The following is a 21,318-nucleotide window of genomic DNA, read 5'->3' as shown; positions in this document are numbered from 1 at the left end:
GCATGTACGTTGCTGGTCACTAGTCGACTACACTGTGTAAATGTGCGCACTCGACTTCCTCAAAGTTGCATAGCCCATTTTTTTTACACACCGGTTTGGGGTAAAAAATTGCCTGTATCCTTGTAAGGCAATCATTGTACACCATTCTACACAGTAACCCCTAAACATGGCAAGCAGGGTACACACATGCATGTGTGGGATATGGAGATAAAGATACACCAGCATTTAAAGCAAGTGGTAGTTGGGCTAATTGTTAACTGCAAATCAAGTCTGAAAGATCTGTGTTAAGCACACATCAGAAAACTGTACAAATCACCAGTAAAGACTAGGGAAAATTGGGAGGGATTGGGGGGGGGGGGGGGAGGACGGGTACATTGAATATGATTATGATTCATAGTTGAAATTTCTACATGCAATGCAATGAAGAACAATATTAAGAGAACAACGAGCTATACTAGTCGAATATGAGCAGAACATGATTTAAAGTAAAAGCACTAATTCGTAATTGAGAAATGAATATGGAGAACAATTATGAAAGGAAGTTTTGGACATAATGTTGTGGTTCAGATATTTTAAAGTAAAAGATTGTGCCGAGCAGCCAGGGCTTTGCTTCATAGAGCTGATTACAACAGAATTCTGCGCTTATGGTGCGCAGCAAAGAGTGTGATTCTTTGGGTTGTGAGCGATAGAATTCTGTGATAAGAGGCGACATGACATTGGACTCTGGTCTAAACCAAAGTAGGCAAAGCTCGCTAGCAAACACTTGGGATAAAAAGACGGCCTGAATGAAATTACACGTTTCTTTTTTTCAATAGATGGAGGCTGAATGGATTTTGTAGACTGTTGAAATGAACTGGGTACAAATTCATGGTCCTGCTTCCAGCAGAATTCTGCGCTTACAGCACCCTGTAAAGCACATAATTCTATGGGACTTGGCTCAATTTTGTAATAAAGCCTGTAAGCACAGACAAGTCTTGCTAAGCAGAAACTGAGTGCCAGAGTAAAGTTTGCATTTTTGCAATTGGTGTCCCACTAATTGTTTGCTTAGCAAAATAATTTGCTAAGGGTTATTTTGTGCTTAACAGCTTTATGATATTGGGCCTAGAAGTGCAGAATTACACAGTAAGCAGAATTCCAATTGTAACAGAGCTCAAGAAGATGTTATATTCATGGCAGTCAGTTAAAGGAAAGTAGTGAGTTATGTTTATGTATACCTGAGTCAGAAGGATGTTATCGAAGAGGAGTTTAGTCTCGGACTGTTCCTTGGTGATGTCGGCATTGGCGTGCATGCCAAAGATCTCAGGGTTAGCGATGATTGGAAGGTTCTTGGTGTATTCTAGATAACTCTCGTACTGTAATCGAAAAAATCAAATTGAATATTGAGGCAAGTTTGCTGAAAGGTGTGAAATAAAATGAGAAACTATTTTGGGTCAATCATGTCGTGTTGTGGCCGAGCGGTAATTTTCAAGCTTGCCCTGTAATGTTTTGTTATTTTCTTTAAGGGTGTTGCAGCACGGTCAGACCTTTTCCCCAGACCACATCGTGGCTATGTAACAACCAAAGTGCATGCTGAGCAAAGGCAACAAACGGGGGAACAAGCATTGGTTCAGCATTTAAAATCCATTGAAAATACAGAAATATGGATTTGATTTTTTTTTTTAATCTTAACAGATTTGTGAGAGATCTAGAGCTCTGCCTCTGAGCTTGAGTGCTTGGTCTTGGTATCAGTCTTAGAGATTAAGGTCTCAATCACAGTCTTAAAGGGGAGGTCTCAGTCTCGAATAATGATCGGACATTGAGGTTTTGATGTCAGTCTTGGACATTGAGGTCTTGGTCACAGTCTCAGTCTCAAAGTACAGGTCTCAGTCTCAAAGGGGAGGTGTTGGTCATGTCTCAGACTTTTCCGTCTCGACTACAACACTGCTGAAACACTGTCAGAGTTAATAAAATTGCATTTGAAGACCTCCACAGACCACCGTTGCTGACTATTTCAATGGAAGATAAAGAATGACAAATATTCAACCTATGAGGAGGCACTTTTTTGCGCCAGGAGTGTCATCATTGACAGACATGGCGCACTAGAAATGTTCATTATTATTATTATTATTATTACTTACATCTCCTGTCTTGGGTGCAAAGTACAACCCACTGTTATCAAACCGGTAGTCATCCGTATCAATGATTCCAGGACAGTACATCTTCTCTAGGATGTTATGAAGATTACGTCTGTCCCATGGATCCGTTACACGGCCTCCGTAGTTACACTCGCCCGTCAGGTACTTAATGGCATCAAAGGGTGTATCCTGCAAATAAAAACGTTGAAATATTAAACATCGAGAGCAAGGATTCTTTTTGATATAAACACGATTTGATTTTTACCCTTACACCGATGTGTATAAAGCACTGTATACTCAGTACTTTCCCAAGTTCTGTGAACAAAATCCACAGGCAAATCACTAGCCTGGGGGATTACCAATCGACCACGAGCTAGCCTGAACAATGCAAACTGTTTTGCTTTTAGCTGATTTCTCTGAAATGGTACATGTATGAAAACCCCATTAACTTTCATGGTTGATATTATCATATGTATTTTGCATCTCATGAAATTATAGCAGCTTTTGTAGTAATTTTTACAATGCTTATGTGGCAGGAGATTCTGTCCCCCGAAGATTCTGTGTCCCCCCCTTTCATACAGCATACTGTGTACAACTTCTGATAGCGCCCTCTATTGAATCATCCTCCTCAAGCCCATGTTAATTTCCCTTTTGGGACAGAAACTCTAGGGGATTTAATCTCCCATGTTGGAGGAAAAGTCCAGGGGAACCCTTGCAGTGAGGTAGGGACTGAAAACCCAATCCACATAGTGCCCTCAGCATGATTTGAATCAGAGTCCATGAGGTGAAAGGCAAGGAAAGGAACCACTGCAACGACCCGACCACCCTGAACTCAGAAAATATTGAGTATACAGTGCTTAATACACATCGGTGTAAGTGTGGTGATTATGTAATAATGAACTAGTCAGGCGTGAAGACACGAGTGGCCAGCTCGAAGCTGGCCATGAGGCCGTCAGTCTGAATCCTGTATCGAAAGCTGAACTACGTGTTACTTCTGTTCCGTGTCCAGGACTCGACTCGCCCCATTAGCGCCAGTAAAACATAAGTGCAAAAAACAAATTTATCCTCAATACAAAATTAACATCTATTAAACCGGTGATCTATATATGCTATGCCCACCTCATACTCATTCAGGAACATAGCAAGCTGGCGAACACTTATGCGTAAATCTGTCTCGTTGAACTCGTACGGGATGTTCCAACCGATAGGACCAAAGTTTCGTCTCTCTTGAACCAAGGCGTGGAAGAAACATAACCCATAGAGAAGCTTCTTCCAGGCTCTCTGCAATGAAAAGGAAGCAATTCACGTTATGAAAGACTTCAACGATGTAGTAATTCTGAATAAGACATCAATTAACCAAGATGACTTCATTCAGGCGTGATATTTGGTCCATGGAAAACAATAGGAATATTTCTATCAAGTACAAGAGCTGACCTACAGGTACAGCTGTAAATCAGATTTTTCCAAGGGCAAAAAAACAAAATCAGAAATTGGACTAGAGTAGGAAGCATATCAAGCCTGTGCATTGTTATGAACCCAGTATGAAAATCAGATGTGAATGTGGTAAGAGCAGGCATGGGGTTGATTTCAAAAAGAGCTACGATTGATCATAACTGTGATTAATTGCTAACCAAAGTGAATTGTCATACATGTAAATACAAATCACTATGGCAATACTGACAAGTGACAACTCATCTTAAGATCAATCTTGGTGCTTTGTGAAATTGAGCCCTGGCAAGGTTCTTTTCATTTTGCAAAAGTGTACAGGAAACTATTTGAGCCCAATTGATGAAGTTTTGACTGACAAAAAGAAATGGTCTAAGTTTTATGACCATATAATGTAACCAGGTCGTTAAATGTATAGACCATGTGACCTGTGACATCACGTTTTCAAAAGAGCCACAGAGCCTGGACTTTCTGCAGGCAAGATTTGCACACAGCTCTGGGTGGAAATATTCAACCTTACACCTTAGGGAGATTGCACGGTGCGATTTTTATCAACTTTTGGTATGAAGTAAGTAGGCACATCTCAAAACTTGTTCAGTTTTATTTTCATAAATCTTGAGTTAATCTAGAAATTATGACGCAAGTTGTGAAATTTCCCATATGACCAGTGCAGTATCTTGCCTGCCAGAAAGGTAGAATGTTTAAAATTGTACACAGTCACTCTCTATGTAGACAATGGTTACATGGTCTATATCAGGGCCCAATTTCATAGAGCTGCTTAAACAGCAAATACTGCTTATAAATTTACTGCTAAGCAAAAACAAGCAAGTTACCAGTCACAAATAATACAGGTGGAAAGCTATTTTGGCTGGCAACCATATTTTGGTGAGCATATTTTTATAGTGCTTAGCTATTTTTTGGAAATTAGGCACAGAGAAGATGTTTATAGGGAAACCATACCTGAGACTGCAGACGGAAACACCAGGATTGGAACATGTAGATGATGATATCAAGGGTTGGTTATATTCACAGCACACCAAGAGGGATATCACAGCAAGTGGGTAATGGGATGGAAAGGGTGAAGGAGAAGATGCGTGAACTATATGTTCATTAATGAATGATAAAGGGAGGGGGGGAGGAATATTGGGTGCGTTCGTTTAGCCTCCCTGGGTCATCCCCGGTCTGCCCCGGTGCGTTCGAATAGCTTTTGACGTCATTCCAGGTGCTCACCCAGGTCAGCCCCCCGTGCCCTGCTTGTGGAGTGGGTCACTTGGGTGCTGGCCCCAGGTAAACGGCGTCACTACGAGAGCGGTGAGTGGTTGTTCGTTTATCTCTTGTCAGGGGCTCATCCGAGTGAGCACCGCGGGGTAGACCCAGGGAAGCTAAACGAACGCACCCTTTATAATAAAGCAAGCAGGGAAAAGGAGTGTTTAAAATCTACTGAAGGATAGTGTTAGAGTGACAGTACGAGGGGAAGAGGCGGTGTTAACCCTTGAGAGATCATAGTTGCAAGCAGCTGCTACAAAAATGCCTATTAGCCCCCGAAATATTTGTCCAACTTTTGCTCAAACAAAGGGATCAAAGAAATCGTTTGGGACTGAATTGAAATTTTCCAATGTTTCCCACGTAAACATAGAATCTACAACTCAAAAACACAACCATGTATTCTGTTTCTTATTAATTTTCCTGACATTTTACCTGAAAAACAAATCACCAAGATCAGCAATGTCTGGGCGTATGGGGATGATTATACAGAAATGAGTGGTCCCTAAAGGGTTAAGTCAAGGGTTGTGTTCTAATACTGTTTTGTCTTTCTGCCGGATGAGAGGAAGCTGAGGAACTTTTACCAGCACCCAGTTTCCCTTTCCCCCCATAAAGAAGCCATTTTAAAACTTGCAATCGGCAGGTAGGGAATGAAATGTCAAACTGGGCAATTACAGGCAACTAGGGGTCGATTTCACAAAGAGCTAGGACTAGTCCTAAGAGAGATTAAAAACATTTGGCAAGTTGTAAGTTAGGACGAGTAACTCGTCCTAACTCGAGATAAGACTAGTCTTAACTCTTTGTGAAATCCACCCCTGACATATTTTTAGGGTTTTAAACCATACACCGATCCCGATTCCCTGGATAAAAAATTGTTGGTGGAACAAATCAAAGCAGAGTTGAATGAAGCATAAGAGAACATCATGTCAGCAAATCAAACCAGCAATAGAAAAAATCACAGCAAAAAAAAAAAAATCTTTTTGAGATGGAAAACAAATATTCAGCAGTACAAACCTCTGCCTTGACGCCAGTAAAGAATTCCGGATCCGAGATTGGATCGCTCAGATAGGAGCGGATGACATTGGATCTCAGGCCCTTCGGAGGCTCATTGGTCATCTTCACTCCGTTCTGCAGCACGGCCACGGGGAAATGGGGTGATGGGTAGGATGTTAACCACAGACGGAAGTCTGGATGGGTGGTCTCTGGGTTCAACTCCTGTATAGGGAAAGAGAAAAGATTGTGACATTGTCCTAAATTTCAATTCTTTCGAATCTGGGCCCAATTTTAAAGAGCTGCTGAAGTATAAAAAGCTGCTAAGCACAACAAAATTATGCTAACCAGAATAAGGTTACAAGCTTAAAAAAAAACAAGCTTGCCGGTAAGTTTTCCAGTAAGCTTGTTGGTAAGATTGCCAATAAGCTTGCCTGTTTCTTGCTGATAAGCTTGCCTGTTTCTTGCTGGTAAACTTGCCATCTCTAACTGACGACCTTATGGAAGGTATCCCAAGTAAAGCTAAAAGTTCACCCAGTGACAAATTTATTTGTTACTGCTTTGAACATTAAACAACAAGCACAAACCAGATTAAGGTCCCTGATACACTTTTATGAATTCAACAAGGTGCCCAGTCTTTTTTCTTTATCATTTCATCCTTTCTCTGTATTTTAAAATGTGTTAAGCCGCGTTCGCATTGGACTTTTGGGTGTGTTAACTTACCGGCCCGGTGAGTTAACTTACCGGCCCGGTAAGTTAACAGTTGTTCACACTTGGATTAATTTGTGTCAGGTAACTTACCAAAGGCCTTTCTTAAACCTTGGCTTGGGCTCCAGCTCATGCTTAGGCTCCGCGCGCTGTTAACGCAGTGGAAACGCAGCTAAGTTTTTAACCTGCATTTTTTGAGCTGCGCGGTGGTTCGAACATCAGCAGTCCCTGTTAAGCTAACATTGTTAAGTTACCGCGGCTCGAATCAGCTTGTTAAGTTAACAGCCTCGTGGCAGTAACTTTCCACCCCAGTAAGTTACCGACTGTTCGCACTTGGACTTATTATCAGTAAATTAACAGTTTGGGGCGGTAAGTTAACCATTTAAAGTCCAATGCGAACACTGCTTTATATGTGCTTTTGCTAATTGTTTTGTAAAGGGCGCAAACTAAAATGTACTTATATTATTATATTATTTTCCCTTCAACGTACCTCACAGATCTTCTCCAACGTGGTCATCCAAGAGACGGCTAAATGACAGTTCTGAAGGACCACCCAGGTCCCTTCCTTGACTCCTTTCTCAATCAGACGCATTGCGATTGGACCCTGACCCTGGCCAAGAGACAGTGAGCTCAGCTTGCTGCCTCCAAAACCCTAAAACAATAAAGACAATTATATCTATATGAAAATTTGTTAGCATAAAAACTTACTTGGTAAACAAGCAATGGAGAGTTGTTGATAGCATAAAACGTTGTGAGAAACAGCTCCCTCTGAATTAATAAAGTTTTCAAGGAAGAAGTAATTTTCCACATGAAATATTTGAATTTGATTTTGAGACCTCAGAATTAGATTTTGATGCTCTGAAATCAAGCATCTAAAAGCACAAAACTTTGTGTGACAAGGGTGTTCTTTTCTTCTGTTATTATCTCGCAACTTCGACGACCAATTGAGTTAAAATGTTCACAGGTTTGTTATTTTGTGCATATGTTGAGACTACACCAAGTGAGAAGACTGGTTTTTGACAATTACCAATAGTGTCCAGTGTCTCTAATGAATAACAGAGATTTCTATTTTACCTGATCATCTGCAAACTTGAGGAGAGCAGCTGTGGGGTCGCTACCGGGAGACAGAACGAAGATGAGCGGTGCACAGCAATGACTGTCATTAAACGCCTTGCCCAGATCAAAAGGTGGAGGTTCAATAAACTTTCGATGGAGCTTCTCTGTGACAAAGGCTTGTATGGCTGGTACAACCTGAGTAATTGAGTTGGGTAAGAAATAATTCGGCAAGATTAGTTAAAGGTTTTTCATATCGTCTCTTTAACAGAACACAATTTTTCAACTTTGAATACTTTATCTTATATGAGCATGTACTTTAGTACAAGTCATTTCTAAATCTATAAACAAAAGTTAAATAAATTTCAGATAAGAAGAGCATTTTGTTCCCATCAATTAATGCAATTTGAATTGAATAGACTGGATTGTTGTCCTTGTTCTTCTCCAGAACGTCTTGGTTGCACCGATAACTCCTAAAAAAGTTTGTGTACAAAAACAATTTTTATAACAAATCTGCACAAGAATGGGTTACTCCATGAATAAAAATAACCACAGTAATATAGAAACGAAAACAACAACAACAAAACAAGAATATAAATATTATTCTTTACAATGGAAAATACATCAAAACTCATTTTTTACACCCACAGGGTTGGAATAACCAACACACAGTCATGTTTTATCAAATTAAAAAAACAGAATGTCACAAAAACAAATTGCAGTATGTGCAATGGAACATATATTGCAATTAATCTATGTACCAATTGGTTAGACAATTATATATTGTCAATATAAACCACAAGGGAAACTGACTGGGTAAATTTGTAAATGATTTTGAGGTTGAACAAAGAATTGACTAGAGTGGGATTCGAATCAACGACCTCCGGATTCGGTGGCCCCCCGAACGAAAATATTGACAAAATAGGGACATCGCCAATATAGGGCTAGATAGCTCAGTTGGTAGAGCGCCGGCACGTTAATCCGGAGGTCGTTGGTTCGAATCCCACTCTAGTCAATTCTTTGTTCAACCTCAAAATCAGTTATTGATTGTATATGATAATAAAATAACAAACACAGTATCGCAGAAAGCAATCACAGTAATGAAATAGAAAGCTAGAAATCAAAAAGAACAAACGGTAAATTGTAGCATACATTTATAAAATCAGACACGAGTAAACAATCTCAACATGTACATACATGTATAGCAATCAGTATACAGTAAAAAGATACACAAAGCATATGGCAATATGACAATGGCTGCCACTCAAAACCAGTAATGTTAAAGTCTTATAGCCAGCATTGTAACATAGAAAGAAAACAAATATGGTAAGCGTACATGTAGGCCTATGTTCCCTTTATCGCGAACCCTCCTAAAACCTATAATCCTCTATACAGAAATGAAGATTCAGAAGGACTGAGGGCTATAGGCTCAAAATAATTACTGCCCCAGTCATACCATTGCTGTCACTGGCCTAGACGTACCAGTTGCTCTGCCCCAGGCCTTGCTTATCACTTGCCTTGACCAATTGCTTACCACTGGCCAAGACTTTGCTTATCACTTGCCTAGACCAATTGCTTACCACTGGCCAAGACTTTGCTTATCACGTGCCTAGACCAATTGCTTACCACTGGCCAAGACTTTGCTTATCACTTGCCTAGACCAATTGCTTACCACTGGCCAAGACTTTGCTTATCACTTGCTTAGACCAATTGCTTACCACTGGCCAAGACCTTGCTTATCACTTGCCTAGACCAATTGCTTACCACTGGCCCAGGCCTTGCATATAACGTATCTAGATCACTTGCCTAGACCCATTACTTATCACTGGCCTAGGTATACCAATCACTTATCACTGGCCTAGGCATACTAATGGTTTATGACTGGTCCAGGCCTTGCTTATCACTTGCCTAGACCAAATGCTTATCACTGGCTTAGAAATATCGATCTTATTTCAGTCCAAACATGCTGGTGTGAATTTAAATTGGATAAGAGAATATTGGAGAATTGGGGTCATCTGAAAGCAAGTGGGCAAGTTTGTTAAAGATGGAAGGATAAGGGGAGAGGGGTATATCATAAATACAACCTAATCATTTGTGTAGAAACAAGATTCATAAAACACAAGTTTAAACAAAGAAACAATATATTGCAAAGCGAACATCTATTCACATTGATGATTTGAAAAAATGAGGAGAAATAATAGCAAACATCAAACTTTTCAATACATCAAAAAAACTTCACAACATAATGAAATATGCGAGACAAACAGGAGACACATTAACTCTATACAAACAAGTCTCAATTGCAGCATAATAAATTATGAAATGTAACATAACAATCCATTTAGATGGAGAAAAAAAATTCAATACAGTAAAAAGAGTCAACTGGGTGTCACTATTCACACTTCCAGGTAATTTGCACACAAATAAGGACAAACAAAAGTGACAGCCATTCAAAACTAGGATGATGAAATGGGGAACAAACATTCCCGTGAGTGTAGTCAAATCTAACAATTCGCCGAAATTTGCTTCAAATTAATTCCAGACAATAATGAAGGCACTGACCAATAAATTGCTTATAATTGTTGAGTGAGTGCAGATATATGAATCATGGCAGAATGGGGGCATTAAGGTAATGACTTACGCAAATAGGTAAATTGGCGCAATAAGACGTAAAACACACAAATTGCTCATGGGAGTACATGTATGCCCATGTCCAGACTAATTTAAAATTTTGTAACAAAGTAAATTACATGTAATAAGCCTTTCTGAGATATGGCGGGCACATTGCTGCAACACTATTAGGTTTGGGTAAATTTGTGTACATGTTTATCACCCAAACTAAACAGTGCACTCCTATAATGTCCGCCATACCTCAAAAAGACTAATTGGTATGTCTCATTTTGTGTTGTCGCTGAGCGGCCTAGAGCATTGAACTCAAGTTCTGATGTCATTATAGAGTGTGGGTTCAACTCCCTGTCAAGACTATTGTGTATAATTACTTCTCATCACCTAGGAGTGAATGGGTACGAGGGCGAGTGATGCGATAGATGAGAAACTTATGCATCAATTTCACGGCCAGGGCTGCATACTCTAAAGTTGAGATGGTTTCAGGTATGCTTAATGCCAAATAAACAGGGAGAGTTTGGCCCTTCCACGGCAAACCAGCATAACTCAACAATTTTTGTTTCTTATTTTAATAATAATCATAATATCAAAGTCTTATATAGCGCACGTACATGTATCTACCAAACAAGGTACTCAAGGCGCTGAGTATATACAAATTTTTAGAAAGATATGTTATTGCGGTGATGAATTCTGAGACCCAACTATTTAGCACCTTCTTAGGGTTTACAAGGTGCTACGGCGCATACAGCAGCCACAGCCAGGAACACCACGGCGGACCCCTTCTCTTTTCGATAAGTGCACTGGTTTCTTTTACATGCGTTACACAACACATGGGACCAACAGCTTTACGTCCCATCTGACAACATGTCTGAAGGACAAAGCAATGGCTAAGTGTCTTGCTTAAGGACACAAGTGTCACGGCTGTTAAGATCCATACTGGGTAAATTGTGGGCGTTTATTCCTTTCCAGAGTGTCAAAGACATATTAATATAGGTTTCAACACACTGTATGTCAGGCATGTATTTACTGACTGCTTCCCCCCCCCCCACATGGAGTACAGAAATTAATGTTGAGAGACTGTGGAGTAAGGTGGTTAAGTTCCAGAAGGCAAGAGTGGATTTTACATGTTTTTTTATTTTCAAGTTTGACATTTTAATGTACCTTATCAGGGCGGAGACATCTCAGAGTTAGAAGTTTCTGAAACAGTCCTAGACTCTCGTTCCACTCTCCTGGAAGCGGCATTGTTTGAGGGGTCTGTGCATAGGAGATTAAAGAGAGCAAGATTAAAGTGTGGGCTTTGAAATTAGTCTGGTAGTCAGTCTGTCATCACAGACTAGATAATCTGAGAGGGACAACCTGTAGTTAAATTCAAAGCCAACATCGGTAGAAGCGAGTAAAATAAAAAAAAATATCAAAGTCTTATATAGCGCACGTATCTACCAAACAAGGTACTCAAGGCGCTGAGTATATACAAACTTTCCCAAAGATAGGTAATTGAAGTGATGAGTTATAAGACCCAAATATGTAGCACCTTATAAGGGTTCACAAGGTGCTATGGTGCATTAAGCAGCCAAAGCCAGGAACACCGAGGTAAACCCCTTCTCTTTTTCGATAAGTGCACTGGGTTCTTTTACATGTGTTACACAACAAATAGGACCAATGGCTTTACATGTACCTCCCATCCAAAGGATGAAGCAATGGTTAAGTGTTCTGCTTAAGGACACAAGTATCAAGGCTGGGGAAGCGAGTACAATTCCATTTACGGTCTGCCTTTGTTTTAGACAAGGTCAAGACACGCAGGGTTTGAATTTTATACTGGGTCGCCAGCCAAAGGCTAGTAGTTTAAAGGCAGTGGACACTATTGGTAATTACTCAAAATAATTATTAGCATAAAACCTTACATGGTAATGTGTAATGGGGAGCTGTTGATAGTATAAAATATTTTGAGAAACGACTCCCTCTGAAGTAATGTAGTTTTCGAGAAAGAAGTAATTTTCCACGAGTTTGATTTTGAGACCTCAGATTTAGAACTTGAGGTCTCAAAATCAACCATCTAAAAGCACACAACTTCGTGTGACAAGGGTGTTTTTTCTTTCATTATTATCTCGTAACTTTGACGACCAATTGAGCTCAAATTTTCATTGGTTTGTTATTTTATGCATATGTTGAGATACACCAAGTGCGAAGACTGGTCTTTGACATTTACCAATAGTGTCCAGTGTCTTTAAGTGTCGGGCAGTAAACTCATGACTGGACAAATGTTTTTTTTTTGGTTTTTTTTTCAGTTGAATAAGAAGAACTCACTCTGTGTATGTAATATACTGTTCCAATGTAATTGACTTTGAGTCTGATAGAATACCCTTCAATTGTATTTAGTAATGATGTATTACATGTAATATCAGTAGACAAATGAGATATATCATGTCTTAGCACTTGTTCAAATAAAAACAGTTAAATGTATGTATAGTTGTGCCAGGAAGCATTTTTTAAAATTTTGATTGTGGGCTTGTAAAGCAATAGACCGATCCATTTAGCTCTGCCCATTGCGTATACACCAATCACAACCCTGATTGCACAACCAAAAGTCCAACATATGCTTGGCCTGCGTGGTAGAGTAGTGCAGAATCATGAATGGCATTGGAGAGGCTCACGTGTTCTTGCTCACACGTGTGCCGTGGGCGGAGCCTTATAGATCGGTCAATAGGAGACTTTCTGGGACGATAGGTGGCAGCAAACTTACCGGGTAAAGCCATTGTTCTCAGAATTATGCGCATGTTCAGAACTACGTAAACAATGGACACCTAGCGTTGGAAAGTCTCCCATTCTGACCCAGTAAACAGTATGAGCAACAAGACCTGTGGGCTTGTGGTCTCCCCCCCCTTCTTTTTTTAAAGTTCTGACAGGGGGGACTAGACTAAGGATAGTGACTTACTGAACTATCATACAAAGCTTTCCACCCCTCTTTCTGAGCTGGGAACTTCTTCCTGATCCCGGTAAATCTCGGCATGTCATCCACTCGGCAGATCTCATCCCAGGCCATCGGAGGCATCCAGGAGGTTGGGTTGGAGTGCGGGTTGTCCAGACCAATACCTCCTGTTAGGAGGAACCGCCACTCGTCCTCATCGACCTCTTTGGCGTACTTCAGGAGGTTGGTACACAGCAGGAAGGAGAAGAGAAGCTGTAGAAGAAAAGATTTGCATTCATAAAACACAGAAACCTATACAAAATGCACAAAGGCAAAGTATACCTTTGGTTTTTGGTACTGTTTGAATGTTTTAATCCAATATAAATGTAGATGTTTATTAACCTGTGAGAATTCCATTTCAAAGAGTGTTAGCGTTTGAGATATCGATTTTGATATATCGTTTGGAGATATTCCCAAAACAATTTGATGAAAGAAATGAACAATTATTAGCAATGTCTGGGCATTTTGTGATGATTATACAGAAATGAATGGCCTCTGATGAGTTAAACAACATTTTTCCCCTTTAAATCTACTATGAACAAGCCCATCATGACGATAGGATTTAGAAATTGCTTTCTTCAGAAGATGATCAATAAATACTAATTGAGAAGGATTTAGTTGAGATTTCTCTCCAGAATCGTTAAAACTAATTAGGAGAGACCTCTAAGGTACATGTATAACCACAAACTAAGCTACTAGCCTTTGTGCTTACAGTCAAAACTTTTTTTATTAAAAACAAAAATCATTGTTTTGATGGAGGTTTAAATGAAAACTGGTTGTACGCACCTTGTCTTTTTCAAAGAGTGATCGACAGACATTGCAGTAAAGTGAGTAGGTGAAGAACTCCTTCAAATTGAAGAGACGTTTCTCAAGATCATCAGACTTCTCAGAATTCTCGATGGCGTTGATGAAGAGATTCACAAACCTGGGTTGCGTGAAAGAAATAACCAAAGAATTATTTTTGAATGAGAGCACACAACAGGTCTTGTCTCTGTGAGCGTAATGTAATTTTAACGATCAAACCTCACTGAACGGGAACAAGCAGTCACCAAAGTAGGCATCCCCTTCCCCAAACAGCACTGCACACGTACAGTGCAGGCACAGAACAATGCCATCGCATGGGATAATGGAGGCGCGGGTTAGAGCAAATGGGCTCGGGAGAGGATTGGGCACACAGTACGTGGGACGGGGGAACAGCACCTTTTATTTTTTACAGAGGGACAAGGACATCCCCTCCCCCAACACCAGTGCAATGGAGCCTGGAGCCTGGAGCCTAAGCGGGAGTCTAGGGAGACCCACAGTACAGGAATTCGCACGAAACAAAGAACATTTTGAAAATGCATACAAGTGCGCAAACAGGGAATAATGAACGGGATGGAAAAAGTGAATGGGACTGACTGACTATAAGAAACTGGGAAAAAACGGGGCGAGAAAAAATTAAGGGGGCTGGGGAAATAATACGGGACAGGAAAAAAGAAAGGAACTAATAAATGTTACTGGACAGGAAAATAATAAATTGAGCGGGAACAAACCAAATAGGACAAAGAAAGAACAACTATGGCCGGTTCGAAATCGGAAAACATGGATGGGACCAACAGCGAATAGGCAATGAAAAAAAAGACGAGCCAGGGTATGATTTCACAAAGCACTAAAATTCATCTCAACTTAGGATGGGTTGTTTGCCACAGTGATTTCTATTGTGACGTCACACTTAGCAATTAAAATCGATACACAGTTAAGATTGTTCTTAGTGCTTTGTGAAATCGACAACAGAGCGGAACTCTAGCGGGACCCGCGTGTAGCATGGGTTTCCCGCTGGTTCCCTTAACACTGAGAACACCAACTCCACTTACCATGTGAGAGAGTACTGGTACATAGGCTCAATGTTGGCCAGATCAGCGATGGTAAAGAACAGGATACTGGAGTGAATAGCGATGGGTTTATATCCCATCCTGGTCTTATCAATCTTCTTCTCTGTGTCCTCAGCGATGGCTTGCTTCTCCTCGATCTCGTTGGCGAGGACCTTGGAGGAGGAGAGAACCTTGATGGCCGTCTCATCCTCGAGGATGTTACCCTCGGATGAAGAGAGAACCTCAAGGATTTTATCTTCAATCTCTTTCAGTTGTCTGAAATAAAGATGGAAATGTTTGACTGTTCAAATATAGCGTGTTATAGAAAAACCTAACAATTAAATTAGTGCCGTGCTGGTTATTGGGCGGAAAACATTCCTTTAGTCTTTCTCAGATCCCTGGGGAGTATACCGCCCTGGGCTGCCGCCCTGGGCTGCCGTGGCGCACCCATTTATACCCCTTGGTGAATAAAAGCATTTTTAGTAAACCACCTTCCTCAAGGCCACAAGTGTTCATGAACGAGAATCAAACCTGCAATCTGATGACTTAACCACCAGGGCCCAATTTCATAGAGCTGCTAAAGCACAAAATTTTGCTTAAGCAAAAAAATCCTTGCTTAGTAAAATCAGACTACCGGCCAAGACTCCACTCAATTGTTATACAACAGCTAAATACCAGTCACAATCAATGTATATCACATAAATTTTTTGCCAGTAACATGTGTAAAATAAGCGAGCTGTTTTCGTGCTTAAGCAAATTTTTTGCTTAAGCAGCTCTATGAAATTGGCCCCAGAACTTGAATTTGATGCTCTAATCTGCTCGGCCAAAACACCCTAAAGCCTATGACCCAAAATTCAATTGTTTTTTTTACAAAATCACGGCTGAAATTAAACTGCTGTTTCAGAGACCGATTACTGAGTTTGAATCCAACATGAGTAATAAGCCTGTGTTTTTCTCTTAACAGGCATTGGTATAAAAACACAATAACATAAATAAGATAATAAGAGAATAAAAGATATGTATTCATATTTGTCAAAGCCATATCATTGTGGATATTGAAGTGCTATAACACTGCCTTCTATAGAGCCATCTCACATGATAAAGCATTCTGCTGCATCATTTCGGAGGATACATGTTGCCCACACTATTCACTTCACATCCACTTTCCCGTGAAGAAAGCACCAGGCATTTCAGTCATTGCCCTCATAAAACACTGTTCAGATATGAAAAGACTAACCGTTTATTATCAGCACTCTGAACAATGAGGGCGTTCTTCTCTTCCTCAAGCTCCGGCCTCTCTCTGGCGACCACGATACCCAGCAGCTGATCCTCAAGACCCTCAGGGGTGATCATGAAATTCAGTAAAGTCACCTGCAAGTTTGGAGAAAAACAGAAGGGGGCTCAGAACTATACAAACAGACTCTACATACATGTGTTGTGTTTAATGTGCTCTTAAAGGCACTGGACACTAGCCGTAATCACTCAAACTATTTAATTAGCATAAAAACTTGTTAGTGATCAATAAAGAGATGTTGATAGTATAAAACATTGTGAGAAACGGCTCCCTCTGAAGTAACGTCGTTTTTGAGAAAGAAGTAATTTCTCACTCAAATATTTGAATTTGATTTCAAGACCTCAGAATTTGATTTTGAGGTCTCGAAATCAAACATCTGAAAGCACACAACTTTGTGTGATAAGGGCGTTTTTTCTTCCATTATTCTCTGGCAACTTCAACGACCAATTGAGCTCAAGTGAGAAGACTGGTCTTTGACAATTACCAATAGTGTCCAGTGTCTTTAACAAGCCATTTGCCATTAGATTTGAATATTGTCTGGTACAATGACGTGCTTAATCACAAGTTACCACTTAGATTTGAATTCCTCAGACTATCGAGACAGTTGCCGAGTCACAAGATTAGGGGCAAGCTTTATGTAAGAGACGGTGAACACTGAACGAGTGTGCAAAGGTACAATATGGTACAAGGGTTTGCTCATCTGGAGGTTGCTATGCAAAAGCTCGCCTCTAGAACATTTGACATATCAACTGTCTCTATAGTCTGGGGAAATCAAATGTAAGTGGTACATTGTGACTTAAACTAGTTATTATTGTACAGGACATAATTCAAACCTACATTGCAAAAAGCATATTACATGTACATCCCCTGTGTATCTAAGTACTTTGTTCAGTATGCTATTCTTAAATTTTCATTATTTCCAGCGTCGCGAAACATGTTCAAATATAGATCTCAAGGACGCTTTATAAATTTTGTATTATTATTATTGGTATAAGGCCATTAGTGCAATGTTGTAGTTTAGCAGCAGGTCTTTCAGAATTAATGTGCAACACGTAATGATTTATTTATTATATAAAACTGACAGACAGGAAACTGACTGGATAAGTTTTAGGGTCGAACACACAAAAATTAACTAGAGCAGAGTTTAAATCGACGTCCTCCGGGGTAATATGCCGGTGCTCCACCAACCGAACTACACTAGCCCTATGTGGGCGGTCTCCCTATTTTGTCAATATTTTTGTTCCGGGGTGCCAGTCAGAATTGACGTACAATTTCTGTCTGAAATTTCATATTTGATGAGAAATAAATAATCTAATTTCGCGTTTCAGTGAAACTTTTAATCTGTTTTTCACTATTCACTCGTGACCGATCGATCTCGAATTTCTACCGGTTTGTCAGTTTACGTATATGGTAGATTACATAAAGTGCCTACACTGCCAGCAACTTTTTTGCTAGCAACGTAATGTTCCTTTAACATAGAACAAGCAGACCAAAGTCAACATGAGACCCATGGCTTGATCACTCACCTTGACAGCCGTTTCTGGTAGGTAGTGAGGGTTACGGAGCTTAGTGGTGATGTAGAAACGGAAATCGTGGGAATACTCGATGGTGCTGTCACCGAGACGGATACAGATGGCCCCGCCCTGCTTGAAGGTTTGCTTGAGGAGGAGGGGCTCCAAGAGGGGGTCCAACTCCTCGGCGATGTTCTCAAGAAGCACCTGTAGGCAACCAGATTGTGATGATGAATAAGGGAACAAATTTAGAGAGTGGCTACGAGTTCTTAAATGGCCATTCGCTAAAGGCCAGAGCAGAAGGACTAAAAAACATATAGCTACAACTAGTCAATTTGTGACAATCTGTTTTGAAATTGTACATTTCTAACAACAAATTTAAAATTATGTCGGTGCGCGTTGGGTGTGTATAGCGCGTGTACAAATAGATTACACAAGCAACTATCATACACATCAATGTAAATGCTATTTTAAACAATGACGTACAGGACAAATTTGGTAACCAGTGATAACAATTGTAACATCTTCATTATTTGATTAGTACTAAAGCAAATACGGAACAGGTTCCTCTCAGTAGGGAAAACATTTTTATATAAAAAAGGTAGGAAAGTTTCAAAGCCTGCAAAAGTATCAAATGAGTATAACTGCAAATAAAAGAACAGTGTCATGCCAACATTGGTACAACTGACTTACAATGTACATAAACACTAACAATTGATGCAGACATTGTCAATATAACATGTACTCATAAAATACAAGAAATTGAAGCGCCTTCTAAAAAGAAAACCCAGATTACAACAAACTGAGTACATGCAAATAACTTTATTGCAAATAGAATGTTACACCAAAAGAATTGTTGCAATAATGACATAAACACAAGTAAATTGAAACCACTTCTAGAATATCATTTATATAAATATAAATTACACATACATTGTAATGTAAGCAACATACATGTAAGTCCAAATAGAATATTACAACAAAAGAATAGATGCATTACTGACAAACAATATGCACACTAGTAGATCGACAAACAGCAGACGCAGCATGTGGCGATGTAGGACAAAAAAAAAACCAAAAAAACCAAAAAAACCAAAAAACAAACAAAACAAACAAAACAAACAAAACAAACAAAACAAACAAAACAAACAAAACAAACAAAACAAACAAAACAAACAAAACAAACAAAACAAACAAAACAAACAAAACAAACAAAACAAACAAAACAAACAAAACAAACAAAACAAAACAAAACAAAACAAAACAAAACAAAACAAAACAAAACAAAACAAAACAAAACAAAACAAAACAAAACAAAACAAAACAAAACAAAACAAAACAAAACAAAACAAAAACAAAACAAACAAACCAAACAAACCAAACAAACCAAACAAACCAAACAAACCAAACAAACCAAACAAACCAAACAAACCAAACAAACCAAACAAACCAAACAAACCAAACAAACCAAACAAACCAAACAAACCAAACAAACCAAACAAACCAAACAAACCAACGAACGAACGAACGAACGAACGAACGAACGAACGAACGAACGAACGAACGAACGAACGAACGAACGAACGAACGAACGAACGAACGAACGAACGAACGAACGAACGAACGAACGAACGAACGAACGAACGAACGAACGAACGAACGAACGAACGAACGAACGAACGAACGAACGAACAAACAAACAAACAAACAAACAAACAAACAAACAAACAAACAAACAAACAAACAAACAAACAAACAAACAAACACAACTGTGACAAGTTTCATGTCTGATGTAACATCCATACTAATGCATCATAAACATTAATCCTGGCTTTAGTCTCTTCCTTAACTCCTTAATGGGTTCGGATCAACCACTAATTACACCTGGTATAGTTAACATTAAAAGCTATGACATAAATGGTAGTTCCTTATTCCTAGTTCACTATTAAAGGCAGTGGACACTATTGGTTATTACTAAAAATAATTATTGGCATAAAACCTTTCTTGGTGACGAGTAATGGGGAGAGGTTGATGGTATAAAACATTGTGAGAAACTGCTCCCTCTGAAGTGCCATAGTTTTCGAGAAAGATATAATTTTCCACAAATTTGATTTCGAGACCTCAGATTTATAACTTGAGGTCTCGAAATCAACCATCTAAACGCACGCAACTTCGTGGGACAAGGGTTATTTTTCTTTCATTATTAACTTGCAACTTCGATGACCGATTGAGCTCAAATTTTCACAGGTTGGTTATTTTATGCATATGTTGAGATACACCAACTGTGAAGGCTAGTCTTTGACAATTACCAATAGTGTAACCATCTTGATTATAAATGAGAAATCTCAAGTCTTGTTAGCAACAAAAATGTCCACAAAATTAAAAAGGCAAGTCTAGTGTTTTCAGTTACTTACATAAATCCTACACAAAAACTACTCAATGCAATTTTGGGGGTTTCTTAAGGCAACTGATGGGCCCATCGTTTCATAGAGCTGCTTAAGCACAATAAAATAATGCTTACCAGAATCAGGTTACCAGCCAAACTATCATGTCATATGTACAATTTGTAACTGGCATACTGCTCGATTCTGCTTAGCAGAGTTGTTAAGCAATATTTTCTGCTTTAAAGCAGCTTTATGAATGGGCCCTGGTGACAAACAGTGTATGTGGAGGTAAGCATTATGGTGGAAGTATGCAATGTCTGGCACTTAGATGGATTGCTACATGTATACCTATGAATAAGTAACCAGCTCCCTAATCACTATTGCAGCATCTCTTCCCTGGTCATGCCCTAGAAAATTGAGCAGCAAGTAACATGTACGCCAAATCAACCATACAAGAGATGGTGTTTTTGATGGGGAGCTTGACAGATTAAACCAGAGGGACTTCATCTCACGAAGCGCAAATATTGATCTCAACATGTGTATCAATCTTAGTTGCTGAGAGCAAAGTGTGATGTCACTATAGTAATCACTTTGTCAATGTTGACAACTCATCTTTTAGATGAATCTTTTTTTAGCGCTTTGTAAAAAAAATGAGCCCACACAGGAGGAAAGTGCAATGTTAACGATACGTGTAGTTCACTTATGTCTAAATGTTTAGCAACAGTGAACTTGAATAACAATATTTATTCAAATGTTAAGGTATAGCCAAGAGTGAACTAGAAATACATGTAGTGAGCTACATTTCACTTTAATGTTTGTAGGAAGCCCATTAATTATGGCGACCTCAGCTAGGGCTACATCGTGCGTTGATGTGCAGGACATCCTTAGCGAAAACCCTTACCAACAGCTCTAGCCACAGCTGTAGAGGATAATAGGAGAATTTGGAACGCTAGGTGGCAGCAGACTTACCAGGTAACTGCCATTGTTCGCGTAGTTCTGAGCACGCGCACAGTACAAGAACAATGGATTTTACAAGGTACATGTAAGTCTGCTGCCACCAAGCGTCCCAAAAGTCCCTTATTGGATACAGCCTTACTTTCTGAACTTTCAGGGAT

General features: G+C 39.5%; 1 protein-coding gene across 3 annotated transcripts in view; it reads right to left on the bottom strand.

Annotated features, from left to right (window-relative positions):
• LOC139939630 (dynein axonemal heavy chain 7-like) overlaps nt 1-21,318 on the bottom strand; it is a 114,502-nt gene that overhangs the window by 7,978 nt on the left and 85,206 nt on the right. For all 3 annotated transcript variants that reach the window (XM_071935672.1, XM_071935673.1, XM_071935674.1), the window contains 12 exons: nt 17,835-18,026; nt 16,252-16,385; nt 15,018-15,290; nt 13,951-14,089; nt 13,132-13,377; nt 11,361-11,453; nt 7,596-7,772; nt 7,012-7,173; nt 5,838-6,038; nt 3,234-3,395; nt 2,118-2,303; nt 1,215-1,352 (listed from right to left, as the gene is read on the bottom strand). In XM_071935672.1, coding sequence (XP_071791773.1) covers nt 1,215-1,352; nt 2,118-2,303; nt 3,234-3,395; nt 5,838-6,038; nt 7,012-7,173; nt 7,596-7,772; nt 11,361-11,453; nt 13,132-13,377; nt 13,951-14,089; nt 15,018-15,290; nt 16,252-16,385; nt 17,835-18,026 — 2,103 coding nt within the window. The remainder of the gene's footprint in view (nt 1-1,214; nt 1,353-2,117; nt 2,304-3,233; nt 3,396-5,837; nt 6,039-7,011; nt 7,174-7,595; nt 7,773-11,360; nt 11,454-13,131; nt 13,378-13,950; nt 14,090-15,017; nt 15,291-16,251; nt 16,386-17,834; nt 18,027-21,318) is intronic.

The sequence above is a fragment of the Asterias amurensis genome, chromosome 7 (genome assembly GCF_032118995.1).
Source record: "Asterias amurensis chromosome 7, ASM3211899v1".
Classification (NCBI taxonomy): domain Eukaryota; kingdom Metazoa; phylum Echinodermata; class Asteroidea; order Forcipulatida; family Asteriidae; genus Asterias; species Asterias amurensis.
Note: the sequence above shows the minus strand (reverse complement) of the source record. Positions and strands in the feature narration are given on the sequence as shown.